At 59.3% G+C, this 16,676-nt stretch overlaps 4 protein-coding genes across 17 annotated transcripts in view; 3 read left to right on the forward strand and 1 right to left on the reverse strand.

Moving 5' to 3' along the window:
- The first annotated feature begins 1,998 nt into the window (after window positions 1-1,998).
- On the forward strand, window positions 1,999-12,534 carry KDM6B (lysine demethylase 6B). Of its 3 annotated transcripts, none has more exons than XM_066264158.1 (21): window positions 1,999-2,137; window positions 2,229-2,370; window positions 2,578-2,676; window positions 2,777-2,996; window positions 3,104-3,196; window positions 3,282-3,443; window positions 3,524-3,727; window positions 3,817-4,173; window positions 4,275-6,463; window positions 6,567-6,693; window positions 6,796-6,901; window positions 8,427-8,632; window positions 8,725-8,789; window positions 8,871-8,942; window positions 9,026-9,174; window positions 9,305-9,419; window positions 9,507-9,694; window positions 9,842-9,983; window positions 10,720-10,846; window positions 10,935-11,105; window positions 11,222-12,534. In XM_066264158.1, the coding sequence occupies exons 2-21, from the start codon at window positions 2,234-2,236 to the stop codon at window positions 11,243-11,245; spliced, it is 4,953 nt and encodes a 1,650-aa protein (XP_066120255.1). In that variant the 5' UTR covers window positions 1,999-2,137; window positions 2,229-2,233; the 3' UTR covers window positions 11,246-12,534. The 3 variants fall into 3 exon arrangements, with proteins under 3 accessions (XP_066120255.1, XP_066120256.1, XP_066120257.1); XM_066264159.1 differs by having other exon boundaries at window positions 8,874-8,942; XM_066264160.1 differs by having other exon boundaries at window positions 3,644-3,727.
- Window positions 12,535-12,803: 269 nt separating this feature from the next.
- On the forward strand, window positions 12,804-13,731 carry TMEM88 (transmembrane protein 88). Of its 2 annotated transcripts, none has more exons than XM_066255527.1 (2): window positions 12,804-13,016; window positions 13,309-13,731. In XM_066255527.1, exons 1-2 carry the CDS (start codon window positions 12,807-12,809, stop codon window positions 13,555-13,557), a joined length of 459 nt encoding a protein of 152 aa, XP_066111624.1. In that variant the 5' UTR covers window positions 12,804-12,806; the 3' UTR covers window positions 13,558-13,731. The 2 variants fall into 2 exon arrangements, with proteins under 2 accessions (XP_066111624.1, XP_066111623.1); XM_066255526.1 differs by having other exon boundaries at window positions 13,139-13,560.
- A 578-nt stretch (window positions 13,732-14,309) lies between these two features.
- Window positions 14,310-15,950, reverse strand: NAA38 (N-alpha-acetyltransferase 38, NatC auxiliary subunit). Its single transcript, XM_066264182.1, has 4 exons — window positions 15,812-15,950; window positions 15,012-15,271; window positions 14,639-14,822; window positions 14,310-14,467 (listed from the first exon to the last, which is right to left on the reverse strand). The coding sequence occupies exons 2-4, from the start codon at window positions 15,090-15,092 to the stop codon at window positions 14,355-14,357; spliced, it is 378 nt and encodes a 125-aa protein (XP_066120279.1). The 5' UTR covers window positions 15,093-15,271; window positions 15,812-15,950; the 3' UTR covers window positions 14,310-14,354.
- Window positions 15,282-16,676, forward strand: part of CHD3 (chromodomain helicase DNA binding protein 3) — a 58,743-nt gene continuing 57,348 nt past the window's right edge. For 4 of the 11 annotated variants that reach the window (XM_066264166.1, XM_066264168.1, XM_066264170.1 and 1 more), the window contains exons 1-2: window positions 15,293-16,027; window positions 16,144-16,362. In XM_066264166.1, the coding sequence (XP_066120263.1) occupies window positions 15,698-16,027; window positions 16,144-16,362 (549 nt within the window). In that variant the 5' untranslated portion in view covers window positions 15,293-15,697. Of the gene's footprint in view, window positions 16,028-16,143; window positions 16,363-16,676 lie in introns of all 11 variants that reach the window. The other 7 variants (XM_066264173.1, XM_066264171.1, XM_066264179.1 and 4 more) reach the window with 4 other exon arrangements.

The raw sequence follows: 16,676 nt of genomic DNA on the forward strand, positions 1-16,676 counted from the left end.
GACTTGGGGGGAAGGGGTGCAGCAGGCCAGGGTTATAGTTGACCGCAGTGAAGCGCTGTTCTTGTCCCAGAGCTAGGTAGCTGACCGAAAAGCTGTATGGTGAGGAACGAGTTCTGGCTAAAACGAGTTAACTGCGTAGAGGGTCCGCAGAGCCCAAGCGCTTGCCAGGGCTCGGCGGGGAGTGGCACGCCGGGACCTGTAGAGTCCAAGCGCTTGCACGCAAACAGAAGATCTTGCTCTGCGGATGGAGGACTGTTTTCACCAGAAACCCGCTATCCCTTGTGGGCTGGGTGGAAATTTCCCCACAGCGCAGACTTTTCTCAGAGAGGTGAACTTTCCAGCCGCCCCCAGCCCCTCGATGCGCCTTCTCCCCCGGCTTCCTGCCCGGCTTGAGCTCCAGCTGGAGCGCTGGCCCCGCCCCCGCCGCTTTGTACTCGCTACTCGCCTCTCACAGCCCTTTGTACTCTAGACTCTCAATGGACCGATCCCGGGAACGGAGCCGGCTCCCTACCTGAGGGAACGCCGGGTAGGAGAGGCGGAGGCACGGGAACCGAGATTCTGGGGTGTGAGAGGAGAGAGGACAAACTGAGGCCAAAGGGAAGGTGCTCAGGAAAGAGGAGCGCTGTGCCCTTTGTGGGTCGAGCCAGCACCGACGGGAAAGGATGGGGGGGGGGGCTTGAAGGAGGAAGTGAAACTGGTTCTGGGTTCTTTAAGGGAGTGGGTGGTGAGTGGGACAGGGTGATGTCACCGCCTGTCGGGCCCCGCCCTCCTCCCTCCCAAAGGACCCCCCCCCCGTACACTTACACACGCCGCTTCCGCTGCGCAAGTAGCCACGTCACGGGCAACCCCCGAAATCCCCCCTCCCTTGGGGGGCGGGGGCCACGTGGGCCGTGGGGAACCGCGTGGCCCCGGCGGGGAAGGGCATAGAGGATACCGGAGCCACGCGAGAGGGGCCACTGGGGACCGTGGTGCGCGACTTCTCAGGAGAAGTTGGGGTTTGGTTTGGGGGGGGTCGGTTGGCATTGAAGACTTAGCCAGGAGAAGTGGAAGGTCTGGAGGTACTGGGTGCGAGGCTGGGAGCTTGACCGTGGTTTGGGATGGGGTCAGGCGTGGGGAATGGAGTGCTGAGACCGCGGCGCGGGCGGGTTTGGGTCCCGTAGAAGTCTCCGTGGCTGACCTATCAGTTACAAGGGGCATTCAGAATGAGGAGGTCAGACACCGGGCTAGGTGAAGTGAGGACGGCGAGCGACGCCTTTGTCTGCATTATGCCTCTGTCTACGGTCCGTCGGTCTTCGGTGGCGGGGCGGGGGGCGGGTGTCTGGTGCGGACTGGCCCGGAGCATCGCCGGCTCTGTGGGCGCGTGAGACTTGCGGGGAGCGCCAACCCCCCCCCCCCAAGGCTGGCGCGTCGTGCTACTAGCCGCCGTGACCCACGCGGGTACAGGCCCCACTTGCGCCGTTGACCCCGAGTGTTTTGGAAATTGAGACCCTCGGTAGGAGCCGCCGGGTCACGTCGGGGTCACCCGGGGCCGAGCCTGTCTGTCCGGCTCCACCACCCCTCCTCCCCCCTCCCTCCGCTGCCGGGCTAATCTCGCTCCTATTGGTCCTGGGCAGGCTGTTACTGAGGCGGAGACGCGGGTGATGATTGGCTTTCTGGGCAGAGAGGAAGTCCTGTGATTGGCCGGATTCCTGGAGCTCGCTGACGCTGTTAGAGGACTCTCCCACGGAGGCCGGGTATGCCGCTGCGGCGTTGCCTTTCGGCTTCCGACTGGCGGTCCAGCTCCCTACTACTCGTCCCAGTTCCTAGCCAGTCTCCAGGGCCTCTAGAAGCTCTTTAGGCCCGGTGGGGCTACCCTCATAGAAAGCCACGGCCTGGCTCCCTACGCAGGTGACAGACCTGTGGATGTCGCAGCCAGGCCGGCCCAGTCTAGCCCCTGAGCACCGACTGTGTTCTGGCCAGCGCACCTCACTGCTTTGCTTTCTCCTCTCTGTAGAATTGTCTGTGAAAGGCCCTGGGCGGCCATCTGGGGGCAGTGGGCTCTCCTGTCAGAGCGGCTGGAGTTGGGACCATCGCCCCAGAGAGCTGGGGCAGGGGGCCGTGCCCGATCTCCAGGGCTCCTGGGGCCACTGCTGACCTGGTAAGGGAAAGACTAGGGTTGGGTTGACTGTGTGTATACAGGCAGGTCAGGCTGTGCCCCTAGTAAGTCTATAATCTCTTCCCTGACTCAGGCTGGATGCATCGAGCAGTGGACCCTCCAGGGGCCCGCGTTGCACGGGAAGCCTTTGCCCTTGGGGGCTTGAACTGTGCTGGGGCCTGGAGTTCCTGCCCGCCCCATCCCCCTCCTCGTAGCGCATGGCTGCCTGGAGGCAGGTGAGAACTTGGGCCACCTCTCTGTCTCCAGGAATTTGTCTTCCAGTCTCCTGTGCCTCTCAGTCTGTCATTTCTCTGGGTTTCTGCCATTCTGTGGGCCTCAGTGTAGTCCTTAGTTGCTTTCTCTTATCCCCCCCCCCCACTCCTTCCTTGGTAGGAACAAGACTGCTCTATCTTGATGTACATAATAGACCCTTCTCTCTCCAGGTGCTCTGCCAGCGTTGGTCAGCCCCCACTCTCTGCTTCCCTACCCCCTTCACATGGCAGTAGCTCTGGGCACCCCAACAAACCATATTATGTTCCAGGGTGAGTGAGGATTCAAAGGTGCTGGGGATGGGAGGTAAGGCTGGGTCCTTGAAAGAGTTCCTCCACCCTGACCCCCCCCCCAACTTCTTCTGCTCTGTAGGACACCGACCCCAAGACCCCTCCATGGAAAGCTGGAATCCTTGCATGGCTGTGTGCAGGCATTGCTCCGGGAGCCAGCCCAGCCAGGGTTGTGGGAGCAGCTTGGGCAGCTGTACGAGTCAGAGCATGACAATGAGGAGGCCATACGCTGCTACCACAGCGCCCTTCGATATGGAGGAAGCTTGGCTGAGCTGGGGCCCCACATCGGCCGACTACAGCAGGTGGGATGAGTAGGACATAAGAGGCAAGGGTTGTGCCTTGCAGCTCAATGCCCTCACCTTATGCCTACTTCTCTCCTATCCCCTGTCTTCTTTCCTTACCTCCCCAGGCCCAGCTCTGGAACTTTCATGCTGGCTCCTGCCAACACCGAGCCAAGGTCCTGCCCCCCCTGGAGCAAGTATGGAACTTGCTGCACCTTGAGGTGAGGCCAGGGCGGGATAGGGTGGGAAGGAGGGCAGGGCCAGGTCTGCATCTGAGACATTCTCCCTCTCTCTTTTTGTTCTCAGCACAAGCGGAACTATGGGGTCAAGCGGGGGGGTCTCCCAGTAAAGCGAGCTGCTGAACCACCAGTGGTGCAGCCTGTGCCTCCTGCAGTACTCTCAGGTCCCCCAGGAGAGGAGGGCATCAGCCCTGGAGGCAAGCGCAGAAGAGGCTGCACCTCTGAGCAGGTAGGCTGTCAGTGGGCAATAAGCAGTGAAGGCGAGAACTAGGATAAAGAATGGGATTCTTACCTCCCCTTTTCTTCTAGACTGGCCTTCCCCCAGGACTGCCGCTGCCACCACCACCATTACCACCCCCACCACCACCACCTCCACCCCCACCCCCACCACCACCTCTGCCTGGCCTAGCCACCAACCCTCCATTTCAGCTGACCAAGCCAGGGCTGTGGAGTACCCTGCATGGAGATGCCTGGGGCCCTGAGCGCAAGGCTTCAGCACCCCCAGAGCGCCAGGTGAGCACCTGTCCATTGATTCTCATCTCTTACCTGTAAATGCTGGTGTCCTCCATTTCTCACTGAGTGTCCTCACTTGTCTCCCATAGGAACAGCGGCACTCGCTGCCTCACCCATATCCATACCCAGCTCCAGCCTACACTGCGCAACCCCCTGGCCACCGGCTGGTCCCAGCTGCACCCCCAGGCCCAGGCCCCCGTCCCCCAGGAGCAGAGAGCCATGGCTGCCCGCCTGCCACCCGTCCCCCCGGAAGTGACCTTAGAGAGAGCAGAGTTCAGAGGTCGCGGATGGACTCCAGCGTTTCACCAGCAGCAACCACCGCCTGTGTGCCTTATACACCTTCCCGGCCCCCCATTCTCTCCGGCACCACCACCAGCAGCAGTAGCAGCAGCAGCAGCAGCAGCGGCAACACTGGTCTCCGGGGCATGGAGCCAAGCCCAGGCATTGTAAGTGATGACCACAGGTGGAAGATGGAGTGGGGCGATGGATGGATCTTGTTGGAGGTGGCTCTGGCAGGCCTCTGACTGACCTCATCCTTCACTTGCAGCCCAGCACTGACCATTACCAAACACCCATGCTGGAAGTCGCCTCTCACCAAGGTCGCCTGGGGCCCTCGACACACAGCAGTCGGAAACCTTTCATGGCAGCTCCCGCTGCCACTCCTCACTTGTCCCTGCCACCTGGCCCCCCCTCACCTCCTCCACCTCTCTGTCCCCGGCTCTTGCGCCCCCCACACCCCTCTGCCTGGCTGAAGGGCCCGGCCTGCCGGTCAGCCCGTGAAGATGGAGAGATCTTAGAGGATCTCTTCTTTGGGGCTGAGGGACGCCCTCGCCCTCCTCCACCACCCTTCCCGCACCGTGAGGGCTTCTTGGGGCCTCTGGCCCCCCGTTTTTCTGTGGGCACTCAGGATTCGCACACCCCTTCTACTCCCCCAACCACCAGCAGCAGCAGCAACAACAAAAATGGCAGCCACAGCAACAGCCCTACTGGGCCTGTGTCCTTCCCCCCACCTCCCTATTTGGCCAGAAGTATGGACACCCTTTCCCGGCCCCCCAGCCCAACACTGAGCCCCCAGGACCCACCTCTTGCACCCCTCACTCTTGCCCTGCCTCCAGCCCCTCCCTCCTCCTGCCACCAAAATACCTCAGGAAGCTTCAGGCACCCGGAGAGCCCTCGGCCCAGGGTCTCCTTCCCAAAGACCCCCGAGGTGGGGCCCGGGCCATCCCCAGGCCCCCTGAATAAAGCCCCCCAGCCCATGCCGCCGACGGTTGGGGAATTGCCTGCCCGAGGCACACGACTCTTTGATTTCCCCCCTACTCCACTGGAGGACCAGTTTGAGGAGCCCGCTGAATTCAAGATCCTACCTGATGGGCTGGCCAACATCATGAAGATGCTGGATGAATCCATTCGCAAGGAGGAGGAGCAGCAACAACAGGAGGCAGGTGTAGCCCCCCCATCTCCCCTGAAGGAGCCCTTCGCATCTCTGCAGCCTCCGTTCTCCACTGACGCTGTCCCAACCACCACCACCACCACTGCTGCCACCGGCACCACCACCACCGCCACAGTCACCCAAGAACAGGAGAAGAAGCCACCACCAGCCCTACCACCACCGCCACCACTAGCCAAGTTCCCTCCACCGCCCCAGCCGCTGCAGCCCCCACTACCCCCACCAGCCAGCCAAGCGAGCCTGCTCAAATCTTTGGCCTCCGTGTTGGAGGGACAAAAATACTGTTACCGGGGGACAGGAGCAGCTGTTTCTACCCGTCCTGGGCCCTCGCCCGCCACTCAGTATTCCCCCAGCCCCCCATCAGGTGCTACCGCCCCACCGCCCACCTCAATGACCCCCAGTGCCCAGGGCCCCCCTCCGCCCTCTGCTTCCTCGTCATCTCAGTTCTCTACCTCAGGTGGGCCCTGGGCCCGGGAGCACAGGGCAGGTGAAGAGCCAGCCCCAGGCCCCGCGGCCCCCAGCCTGCCGCCCTCGCCTCTGCCCCTGCCCCTGCCTCCTGCTCGCTCCGAGTCTGAGGTGCTAGAAGAGATCAGTCGGGCTTGTGAGACTCTTGTGGAGCGAGTGGGCCGGAGCGCCACAGACCCAGCAGGCCCGGTGGACCCGGCGGACCCTGTGGACCCAGCGGACAGCGGGATTGAGCGGCTGCTGCCTCAGGCCAAGGAGGAGAGTGGCGGGGCAGTGGCCATTGCAGCACCGGGCAGCAGTAAGCGGCGGCTGAAGGAACACCAGAAGGAGCATCGGCGGCACAGGCGGGCCTGTAAGGACATGGTGGGTCGGCGGCCCCGTGAGGGCAGGGCCAAGGCCAAGGCCAAGGCCCCCAAAGAAAAGAGCCGCCGGGTGCTGGGGAACCTGGACTTGCAGAGTGAGGAGATCCAGGGTCGGGAGAAGGCCAGGCCCGACATTGGTGGGGCCTCGAAGGCTAAGCCACCCACAGCTCCTGCCCCTCCGTCAGCACCTGCACCCTCTGCCCAGCCCACACCCGCCGGGGCCCCTGTCCCTGGGAAGAAGTCTCGGGAAGAAGCCACAGGGCCACCAGGGGTCAGCCGGGCTGACATGCTGAAGCTGCGGTCACTTAGTGAAGGGCCCCCCAAGGAGCTGAAGATCCGGCTTATCAAAGTAGAGAGTGGTGACAAGGAGACCTTCATTGCCTCAGAGGTGGAGGAGCGGCGGCTGCGCATGGCGGACCTCACCATCAGCCACTGTGCTGCCGACATCGTGCGTGCCAGCAAGTGAGTGAGGGGTTGTCCCCAAGGAGGTTGTCTGCCCTCCCCAGTGGGAGGCTCCCTTCCCCCACCACCCTGTTTCTGCCCTCATTTCCTTGCCCTCCCACAGGAACGCCAAGGTGAAGGGGAAGTTTAGAGAGTCCTACCTTTCTCCTGCCCAGTCTGTGAAACCGAAGATCAACACGGAGGAGAAGTTGCCCAGGGAAAAACTGAACCCGCCTACACCTAGCATCTATGTATGTGTGCCCCTGCCAGAGGGTTCTGAGTGTTGGGGGATGTTGGGGTGCTCTGGATCTGGGATTGGGCTCTGATCTAGCCATCTTCTGGTCGTCCTTCAGCTGGAGAGCAAACGGGACGCCTTCTCTCCAGTGCTGCTGCAGTTCTGTACGGACCCTCGGAATCCCATCACCGTGATCCGGGGCTTGGCGGGCTCCCTGCGGCTCAGTGAGTGTGTGAAGCAGAAAGGGGGGGTGGCGCTGTAAGGATTTGGGACTCTGAGATCCCCCACACTTGAAGATCCAGCACAGTGGCTATAGCAAGTTCTCAGTCATAGGTAGGTCATATTTGAAGGGTACTCTGAGTGATGGGTCAGCTGGCTTCAGGCTTTTTCTCCCATCTCTCTCTCCAACAGTAGGCAAGTGGGAAAGAGATGTATCTCAGGGCCTGGTCAGAATCACCTGGTTTTCTTGGTGACTAAGGGTGAGAAGAATTCAGATTGTAGAGCAGAGGTTGGGAACCTATGGCTCGTGAGCCAGATGTGGCTTTTTTTTTTTTTTTTTGCATTTTTCTGAAGCTGGAAACAGGGAGAAACAGTCAGACAGACTCCCGCATGCGCCCAACCGGGATCCACCCGGCACGCCCACCATGGGGCGATGCTCTGCCTACCAGGGGGCGACGCTCTGCCCATCCTGGGCGTCGCCATGTTGCGACCAGAGCCACCCTAGCGCCCGGGGCAGAGGCCAAGGAGCCATCCCCAGCGCCCGGGCCATCTTCGCTCCAATGGAGCCCGCCTGCGGGAGGGGAAGAGAGAGACAGAGAGGAAGGCGCGGCAGAGGGGTGGAGAAGCAAATGGGCGCTTCTTCTGTGTGCCCTGGCCGGGAATCGAACCCGGGTCCTCCGCACGCTAGGCCGACGCTCTACCGCTGAGCCAACCGGCCAGGGCCAGATGTGGCTCTTTTGATGACTGCACCTGGCTCACAGACAAATCTTTAATAAAAAAATGTTAAAAATATAAAACATTCTCATGTATTACAATCCCATTTCCTACCACTCATGTTCATGGTTGCGGGTGGCTGGAGCCAATCACAGCTGTTCTCCGGGACAACACCAAATTTTTATTGGATAATGTGTAAGGTACACGGGTCATTGTATGGCTCTCACAGAATTACATTTTAAAATATGTGGCGTTCATGGCTCTCTCAGCCAAAAAGGTTCCTGACCCCTGTGTAGAGAACTCCTGAAGACCCGTTACTTGGGTCTTCTCTTTTTCAACCTTTCTTGTGCAGAATTGCAAACATAAATAAAAATAGAGAGGACCACATTGAAATATAAAAATCTTATTTTCTTTATACCCATATAATTTTCTTTCCTCTGAATTACTTAAAGCTCACTTAGGCTTTCACTTGACTAAATCTTTCATTGCATCCAATGATAACTTGAAGAATCTGCTGTTTAGTGAGCACCTACTCTGTGCTAAGTGCTGTGCGCACATGGTCTTGTGCACACCTGAGGGAGGGCTCTTGTGGAGGGGCTGAAGCTCAGAGTAATTGTGGGAGAAACGGGGTTGGTGATGGATGGCCAGCCTTCCCAGCTTCCTGTGGGGCTCTGGGCTTGCCCTTTCCTCCTGGGCTGAGCTCTCTAAAGCCTACATCCAGCCTGTCAGAGGCTTGGGGAGGAAGAGACAGTGAGTTGAGTCTTTGCCCTCCACCTCCTCTCCTGCCTTGACATGTTGCTCGGCACTCCCTTGCAGACTTGGGCCTCTTCTCCACCAAGACGCTGGTAGAGGCGAGTGGTGAGCACACTGTGGAGGTGCGCACGCAGGTGCAGCAGCCCTCGGACGAGAACTGGGACCTGACGGGCACTCGACAGATCTGGCCCTGTGAGAGCTCCCGCTCCCACACCACCATTGCCAAGTATGCGCAGTACCAGGCCTCCTCCTTCCAGGAGTCCCTGCAGGTGAGAGGCATGAGTGAGGGGACAGGGGACTTGGAGTGGGGCTGCCGTGGGAGGGCTCCTGGGAGGTGGCTGACTCAGCTATGGCCAAGCAGGAGGAAAAGGAAAGCGAGGACGAGGAGTCGGAGGAGCCAGACAGCACCACAGGAACCCCTCCTAGGTATGTACAGTATGCCCTTTCCTTCTATGATTTCTTTACTTCCCCATGCTTCTCCATCAATGTGTGCTCCTCGCCCCGCAGCAGCGCACCAGATCCGAAGAACCATCACATTATCAAGTTTGGCACCAACATCGACCTGTCTGATGCCAAGCGGTTAGTGGGGCAGGAGCAGGAATGCTGGTGGGTCTGCAGAGCCGGGGTAGTCTCTCACATCTGTTGACCCCTCGCTGCTGCAGGTGGAAGCCACAGCTGCAGGAGCTGCTGAAGCTGCCCGCCTTCATGCGGGTAACATCCACGGGCAATATGCTGAGCCACGTGGGCCACACGATCCTGGGCATGAATACGGTGCAGCTGTACATGAAAGTCCCTGGCAGCCGAACGCCAGGTGCGGCAAGTGTGCCGGGGGTGGGGCAGGTGTGGGCGCTGTTTTGCTAGCCAATGAGGGCCAACGGGCGGGACTGGCGGAGCGCAGGCTTGTCTAGGCCAGCCATGACGTTCTCTATCGCCCTCTTCAGGCCACCAAGAGAACAACAATTTCTGCTCTGTCAACATCAACATAGGCCCAGGTGACTGCGAGTGGTTTGCAGTGCACGAGCACTACTGGGAGACCATCAGCGGTTTCTGCGACCGGTGCGCCCCCCTCCGCCCCTAGGTCTACCCCCTATTTCCCCTCTCGGAGTCCCCAGGTTTCCATCTGACCCTGTGGCCACCCCGCAGGCATGGTGTGGACTACCTGACAGGTTCCTGGTGGCCAATCCTGGATGACCTCTATGCTTCCAATATACCTGTGTACCGCTTCGTGCAGCGCCCTGGAGACCTCGTGTGGATTAACGCCGGGACCGTGCACTGGGTGCAGGCCACCGGCTGGTGTAACAACATCGCCTGGAACGTTGGGCCCCTCACCGGTGAGAGAGTGGGGTGCAGAGCCACTTAGTGGTGAGAGGATGGAGCCTTGGGGGGGGGGAGCTTAGAGGGCAGCCAACTGTGAGGGAAAGGACTTGAGTCCAAGTAGCTGGGGTTTTGAGAATCCTGTGACTCCTTCTGGCCCACAGCTTATCAGTACCAGCTGGCCCTGGAACGATATGAGTGGAACGAGGTGAAGAACGTCAAATCCATTGTGCCCATGATTCACGTGTCCTGGAACGTGGCTCGCACTGTCAAAATCAGCGACCCTGACTTGTTCAAGATGATCAAGTGAGGGTCTTATTTGGGAGGGAGCCCATCTCCACCAGACCTGGTCCCATTCCTCTTCTGGTTACTGAACGCAAGGCCTTTTTTTTTTTTTTTGTAACAGGGATAGACAGAGAGGGACAGACAGGAATGAGAAGCATCAATTATTAGTTTTTCATTGTGACACCTTAGTTGTTCATTGATTGCTTTCTCATATGTGCCTTGACCGTGGGGCTACAGCAGACTGAGTAAACCCCTTGCTCGAGCCAGTGACCTTGGGCTTCAAGCCAGTGACCTTTGGGCTCAAGCCAGCAACCATGGGGTCATTGAGTCTATGATTCCATGCTCAAGCCGGCGACCTTGCACTCCAGCTGGTGAGCCTGTGCTCAAGGCTGAGACCTCCAGGTTTCAAACCTGGGTCCTCTGCTTCCGAGTCCAAGGCTCTTATCCACTGCGCCACAGCCTGGTCAGGCCAAGCCTGTCCTTCATTTTCCTCTCCATGCTTTACCCATGTGCCCTGCAGTGTTAACAGTGCTGGGGCAGGTGACAAGGTTCCTGCTCTGAGGAGTTTTATTGAACAGTGGCCCCAAAAGACAAAGACCCACATGAAATTTCAACTGTTTCAGAAGCCCTAGTCAGGTCAGGGGATTGTGACCCAGGTATGAAGTGGGGACCAGTAGAGAAGCTCCTGTCCCTGTCTGCCGGCAGCCCTCCCTGCCACCACCGTCCCATGTAACCCCCCCCCCCCCCCTTCCCGCAGGTTCTGCCTTCTGCAGTCCATGAAGCACTGCCAGGTGCAACGGGAGAGCCTGGTGCGGGCAGGAAAGAAAATCGCCTACCAGGGCCGGGTCAAGGATGAGCCTGCCTACTACTGCAACGAGTGCGACGTGAGTGAGCCCACCTGCCTCTTTCTCGCGGGAGGAAGGAGCCCGCAGGGCCGCTCCTCCCGGTGACTGCTCCTTCTCCTTTTCCCAGGTGGAGGTGTTCAATATCCTGTTCGTGACTAGCGAGAACGGCAGCCGCAACACTTATCTGGTGCACTGCGAGGCTTGTGCCCGGCGTCGCAGCGCGGGCCTCCAGGGCGTGGTGGTGCTGGAGCAGTATCGCACCGAGGAACTGGCTCAGGCCTACGACGCCTTCACGCTGGTGCGGCCCGGCGCTGCGGTGTGGGAGGGCCAATGGGACGGCGGGCGGAGGGCTGTGGGCGGGGCCGACCCGCCCCCGCCCCTCCCCTGAGCCCCCCGCCCGCTTTCTCTCCGTAGGCCCCAGCCAGCACGTCTCGGTGAGGCCGGATGCCCCGCCCGCCTGCCCGTCTGCAGGGCGCCGCGGGGCCACCAGCACACGCCTGGGCTGGACCTAGGTCCCGCCTCTGGCCGGGAAGGGGGTCGGGCCCAGCCCTTCCACCCCATTGGCAGCTCCCCTTCACTTAATTTATTATTGAGAAAAAAGATTTTTTTAACAAATATGAGGAAAAAAGGAAAAAAAAAAAAAAAAAGGGAGACGGGGGAGGGAGTTGGCAGCCCCTCGCCCACCAGCGCCTCCCCTCACCGACTTTGGCCTTTCTAGCAACAGACACAAGGACCAGGCTCCGGCGGCGGCGGGGGTCACATACGGGTTCCCTCACGCCTGCCAGCCGCCTGCCCGGCGCAGATGCACGCGGCTCGTGTATGTACATAGATGTTCCGGCAGCCGAGGTTTTTAATGAGATTCTTTCTATGGGCTTTACCCCTCCCCCAGAACCTCCTTTTTTTACTTCCAATGCTAGCTGTGATCCCTGTCCATGTCTCTGTTTATTCCCTTGGTTATGATTTGTATTTTGTTTTTTTTTTCTTGTTTGTTTTTAATTTATAACAGTCCCACTCAGCTATTTATTCATTTTTGGGAAAACCCGACCTACCGAATCCCCCAAGTCATCCCCGTCCGCCCTTCCTGGGGCCGCCCGCCGCCGGGCTCTCCCTGTGCCCCAGTGTGTGTCCGGGTCCGGCCCGACCACCGTCTCCGCCTGCCCGCAGCTCCAGCCGGGTTCTCATGGTGCTCAAACCCGCTCCCCTCCCGGACGTCCTGCACTTTCTCGGACCAGTCCCTGTCGCCCCCCACCTCCCGCCCGACCCGACCCCAGCCCTGCCTGAGGGTGAGCGACTCCTGTACTGTAGGGGAAGAAGTGGGAACTGAAATGGTATTTTGTAAAAAAATAAAATAAAAATAAAAAAATTTAAAAGTTTTAAAGAGAAAACTATGAGGAAAAGGAACCCCACCCTTCCCAGCCCCGGCCAATTTAAAAAATGGACCCTCCCCTCGCGCGACCGCTCCGTTTTCTTTTTAAGCCCAGGGCCAGGGCCTCCCTGGGGCAGGGATACCCCGGGAAGAGTTTCTCGGGGCGGGGGGGTTTATTTTCATGTCGTTTTTTTTCCTCCATGCTGGGGCTGCGGAGGGGTGGGGGGTTTACAGTCCCGCCCCCTCGCACTGCACTGTCTCTCTGCCCCAGGGGCAGAGGGGTCTTCCCAATCTACCCCTATTTTCGGTGATTTTTGTGTGAGAATATTAATATTAAAAATAAAACCAGAAAGAAAAAATCCTGTTGATAGTGTGCTGGTGATAGGGAGAGGACTGGGAGGAGGGCCGAAGCCTGTGATTGATGGGGAAATTGCGCAGACCCCGGCCAGCGTGCACCCTTCCCCAGAGGCGCCTGTGGAATGTCCAGAGCCTCTCGCCTCCATCTGGGGGTGCCTACTCCCGCAGCCGCATTCCAGGATAAGGGGGGTGGGGTGGGGAGAGGATGGGCCGGGGGAGGGGCAGGAAAGAGGGCTATAAGGGCTGCGACCCAGGCGGGCAGGAGACAGGCAGGCCATGGCGGACGTCCTCGGGGCGCAGAGACCGGTTCCCAGCAGCGGCCCAGAACCCCGGGATCCTCTGGACTGCTGGGCCTGCGCTGTACTAGTCACCGCGCAGAATCTGCTGGTGGCTGCCTTCAATCTTCTCTTGCTCGCGCTGGTGTTGGGGACCATCCTGCTACCCGCTGTCACCATGCTAGGCTTTGGCTTCCTCTGCCACTCCCAGGTGAGCGGGTGCCCCGGGCAGTGCATGTGAGTGGGGGTGCATGTGGTGATGGTGGCGGTGGGATCTGTGGGCCACAACTCCCCGCCAGGCTGTTCGGCTTGGGCCTGATGCCTCTTCTACAGTTTCTGCGCTCCCAGGCACCCCCTTGCACCGCGCACCTACGGGACCCGGGCTTCACGGCTCTGCTGGTCACCGGTTTCCTGCTCCTCGTGCCCCTGCTCGTGCTTGCCCTGGCCAGCTACCGCCGACTCTGCCTGCGCCTCCACCTCGCTGATTGCCTCGTGCCCTACAGCCGAGCTCTCTACCGGCGCCGGCGTGGCCCACAGCCCCGGCAAATCCGGGCCTCACCAGGGTCCCCAGCCGTCCCCACCTCAGGAAAGGTATGGGTTTGAGGACCCTCTTGTCAAGAACAACTCCGACGACTGCCCTCCCTTTCAGTCGGCCCAAGCATCCCCTGGTGGACGGCATCACCTGTGGACCCAATGCTGGTGAAAACTCGCCACACCCCGGAAAACCCTTTCTTCTCACTACCCGTATCTGAATCCTGAACATCTGGGCTGGACCCTGCACATACACCCCTCCCCCATCCGTTAATAGGACAACTGAACCTTACTGGTGCCCTCCTTTTCCGGTGCAGCTCCTCTAGTATTTACGGGCTGGTGGGTGAGGTTGGAGGGGAAGGAGTGAGCACACAATAAAGAATTAATAAACTGAACGTGCTCCTGTGAACAGCGGGACGGTACAAATACTATCACTCCTGCTCTGTGCCCAGAAGCAGGAAACGACATGGGAGGGGGTGTGTGACTCAAGTGTACAGACAGGAGCATCCTTCAGCCTCTTGGCCTTCCCTTATCGCATTAGCCTGTTCTTCCTGGCCAGACCCGAGCTCGGTCCCTGACCCCAAAGTCACCTCCCTATCAACAGAGTGAAGGGAGCCTGGCCTTTGTCGCCTGCCCTGCTCCCCTTGGGGACCCGAGCCCGTTCTCTGACCCCAGCTCAGAGGAACTCGGTGTTGCCAGGCCGGGGAGGGAAACAATGGGCCTTCCGGAGCAGGATGACACCCCCTCCCGCCACGGATCTGGAGCAGCAGTGTGGAAGGGAAGATGGAGGGGTCCACCCTGGGGCCTGTTGGTCCGAAGCTCAGCCTTTCGTCCATCCCCACCTGCGAACCTGAGGGGACCTTTGCACTCCTGGACGTCCAGGTTGTGGAAGGAGGGCTGATAATGCTCCTGACTTCGGATAAACCTCCCCTCTAGGGGTGGAGTGTGCATCCCAGCTACACACACAGGCCACTTTGGTTACAGGTTTAATGAAGTATGAAGGCGTGCATGATCGTGGTTAGAGATAGGGAGGCCCCGCCAGGCTCTCTCTTTGCACCTCAATAGAAACGATGTGGTGTCCGGGTACCATGGCCAGCCCCAACACACGGGGTTCCCCAGCGGAGAAGGAATCTGGAAAAGAAGGGTCAGAACATCAGGGACGCACGCCAGCGTTGGTCCCGCCCCTTAGGAGCCACACGGCTTCTAGCCCCAGAAAATAAGGGGTGCAACCGGGCACTGAGGGGCAATGCCCTGAGTGAGGCTCCACTGCACTCCCAGACGGTGCGTTCCCCGGGCACTGACCCGAAGGCTTGAGGAACTCCTGCGCCGAGCCCAGGATAACATTGCAGTCGCGATCGGTGCAAAGAAAGCAGCCGACCAGTGTCCGTCCATCTGTCATGCGAATGCGCATAGTCTTGTTGAGTAACGCCTCCAGCTGCTGCCGGGCGCGCGCAGCCGACGAGTCCTCGCGCTCCCGGTCTGAGTCCTGCGCGGGGCAGGACACGCGCTCAGACTGCGCCGCCCCGAGTGCAGCCCGCCCACGGAACCACAGCTCCCGACAGCCCGCGGGGCGCTCACACGATCCCAGAGGCTGCCGGGAGCTGCAGTTCCCCCTCCAGCCCCCCATCTTGCTCCCCGACTGCCCCTCAATCTCGAAACCCGAGCCCGCGCTAACCCCAGCGCTGGAGCTGCTTTGACGCCGGCTGCAACAGCCATTCTCCTCTCGTAGCAGCTCGGTCGCCCCAGCTCCGGCCATTAGTTCTGGGGCTTCTTCCAAGCCCTTCAACTGCTTGAGAACCTTTCGGGTTTGGTGGTCTGAGATCTCGCGAGTTCTCCCGGCAGCTTTTCTTTCACGAGATCGCCTCGCCTCCTAGTCTCCTCGACAACTGCAAAGATCTCGCGATCTTCTTCTCCAGCGATGTGGCTCACTGAGGCCTATTACACCGGATATGTTAAGATATCGCGAGAAATTGTACCTCCCTAGATTTAAGTTTTTTTAATATTCTTTAAGAACCCTGGAACTTAGCAAGAATATATTTTTTCATTGTCTCACAAGTGCCCCTTGCTTTTTGCCTCGTAAGAATGTCCTAAATATGCCCCGCAGCCCAGGTCATTCTGAGTTTAGAACAGCGCGTTCGCTTTCACTACGGAACTCCTGAAGACGTAACTCGGTTACTTTATAGCGGGAATCAGACTACGTTTCCCAAGAGCCAACGCCACTCTTCGATCTCCATAGACGGTGGCTGGAAAAGGACAATGGTTTCCATGTCAGCGGATAAACGCACTCGCCTTAGCTCCGGGACTAGGGAGGACGTAATTCCGAGCGCGTGCTGAGGGGTGAGGAAACCACTTAAAGGAGACATGCAGCGCCGGGGCCTAGTGGCCGGGCCAGACTTCACGTATTTCCGGCGTCGGTATTTCACACCGGTTGAGGTGGCCGAACACAACCGGCCAGAAGATCTCTGGGTGTCTTACCTGGGATACGTATACGACTTAACGCCGTTGACACAACAGTATAAAGGTAAGGGCCACCCTTTGGGTCAGCTTCGGCGTGTCTGTTTGGGAGTGCCTGGTTCTTGGACAGCTAGCATTGACGGCGGCTGCTCCTTCCCAGGAGATCTGCTGCTGAAACCCATCGTGGAAGTTGCGGGCCAGGACATCAGCCACTGGTTTGATCCAAAGACCAGAGACGTGAGTTATGCCTGGTGTTGGGGGAAGGGGGACTGGAGGGGGGACGGGGAGAAAAACCAGGGGCTAGCCAGAGCCCGAGATAGTGACTGCTCCCACCCCCCACCCCTGCTTTAAAGATCCGCAAGCACATAGACCCGCTGACCGGTTGCCAGAAATATCGCACCCCCAGGGGCCGCTTTCTGCACGTCCCACCTCAGCTACCACGTTCCGACTGGGCCAATGATTTCGGGAAGCCCTGGTGGCAGGGGTCGCGTTATGAAGTGGGGCGGTTGTCCGCCAAGACCCGAACCATCCGTATCATTAACACGCTCACGTCGCAGGAGCACACACTGGAGGTGAGAACTGGTGCCCGGGGGCAGGTTAGTTAGAGGGAACTGGGAATCCCAGCAAATCTCCCAAGCAGATCTTCAGGGCGACAGCTTTCCCAAACCGGTGGGAGCTGTAGTCTCTCCCCTTTTAGGGGAAGCGAGGAAAGCACACCACTTAAGCCCCCAGAGTTGGGAATTAGAAGTGGCTATGTGACAGGGTACAAGAGACTCAGCGCAGCAGTTCATACACCATTTAGTGCTGGTAGTCATTGGAAGCTCTTACATGCTGTATTTTGAACAGCAATTGCAACTGGACTCTTATAGTAGTGAACTCTATTGTG

The sequence above is a fragment of the Saccopteryx bilineata genome, chromosome 2 (assembly GCF_036850765.1).
Source record: "Saccopteryx bilineata isolate mSacBil1 chromosome 2, mSacBil1_pri_phased_curated, whole genome shotgun sequence".
NCBI lineage: Eukaryota > Metazoa > Chordata > Mammalia > Chiroptera > Emballonuridae > Saccopteryx > Saccopteryx bilineata.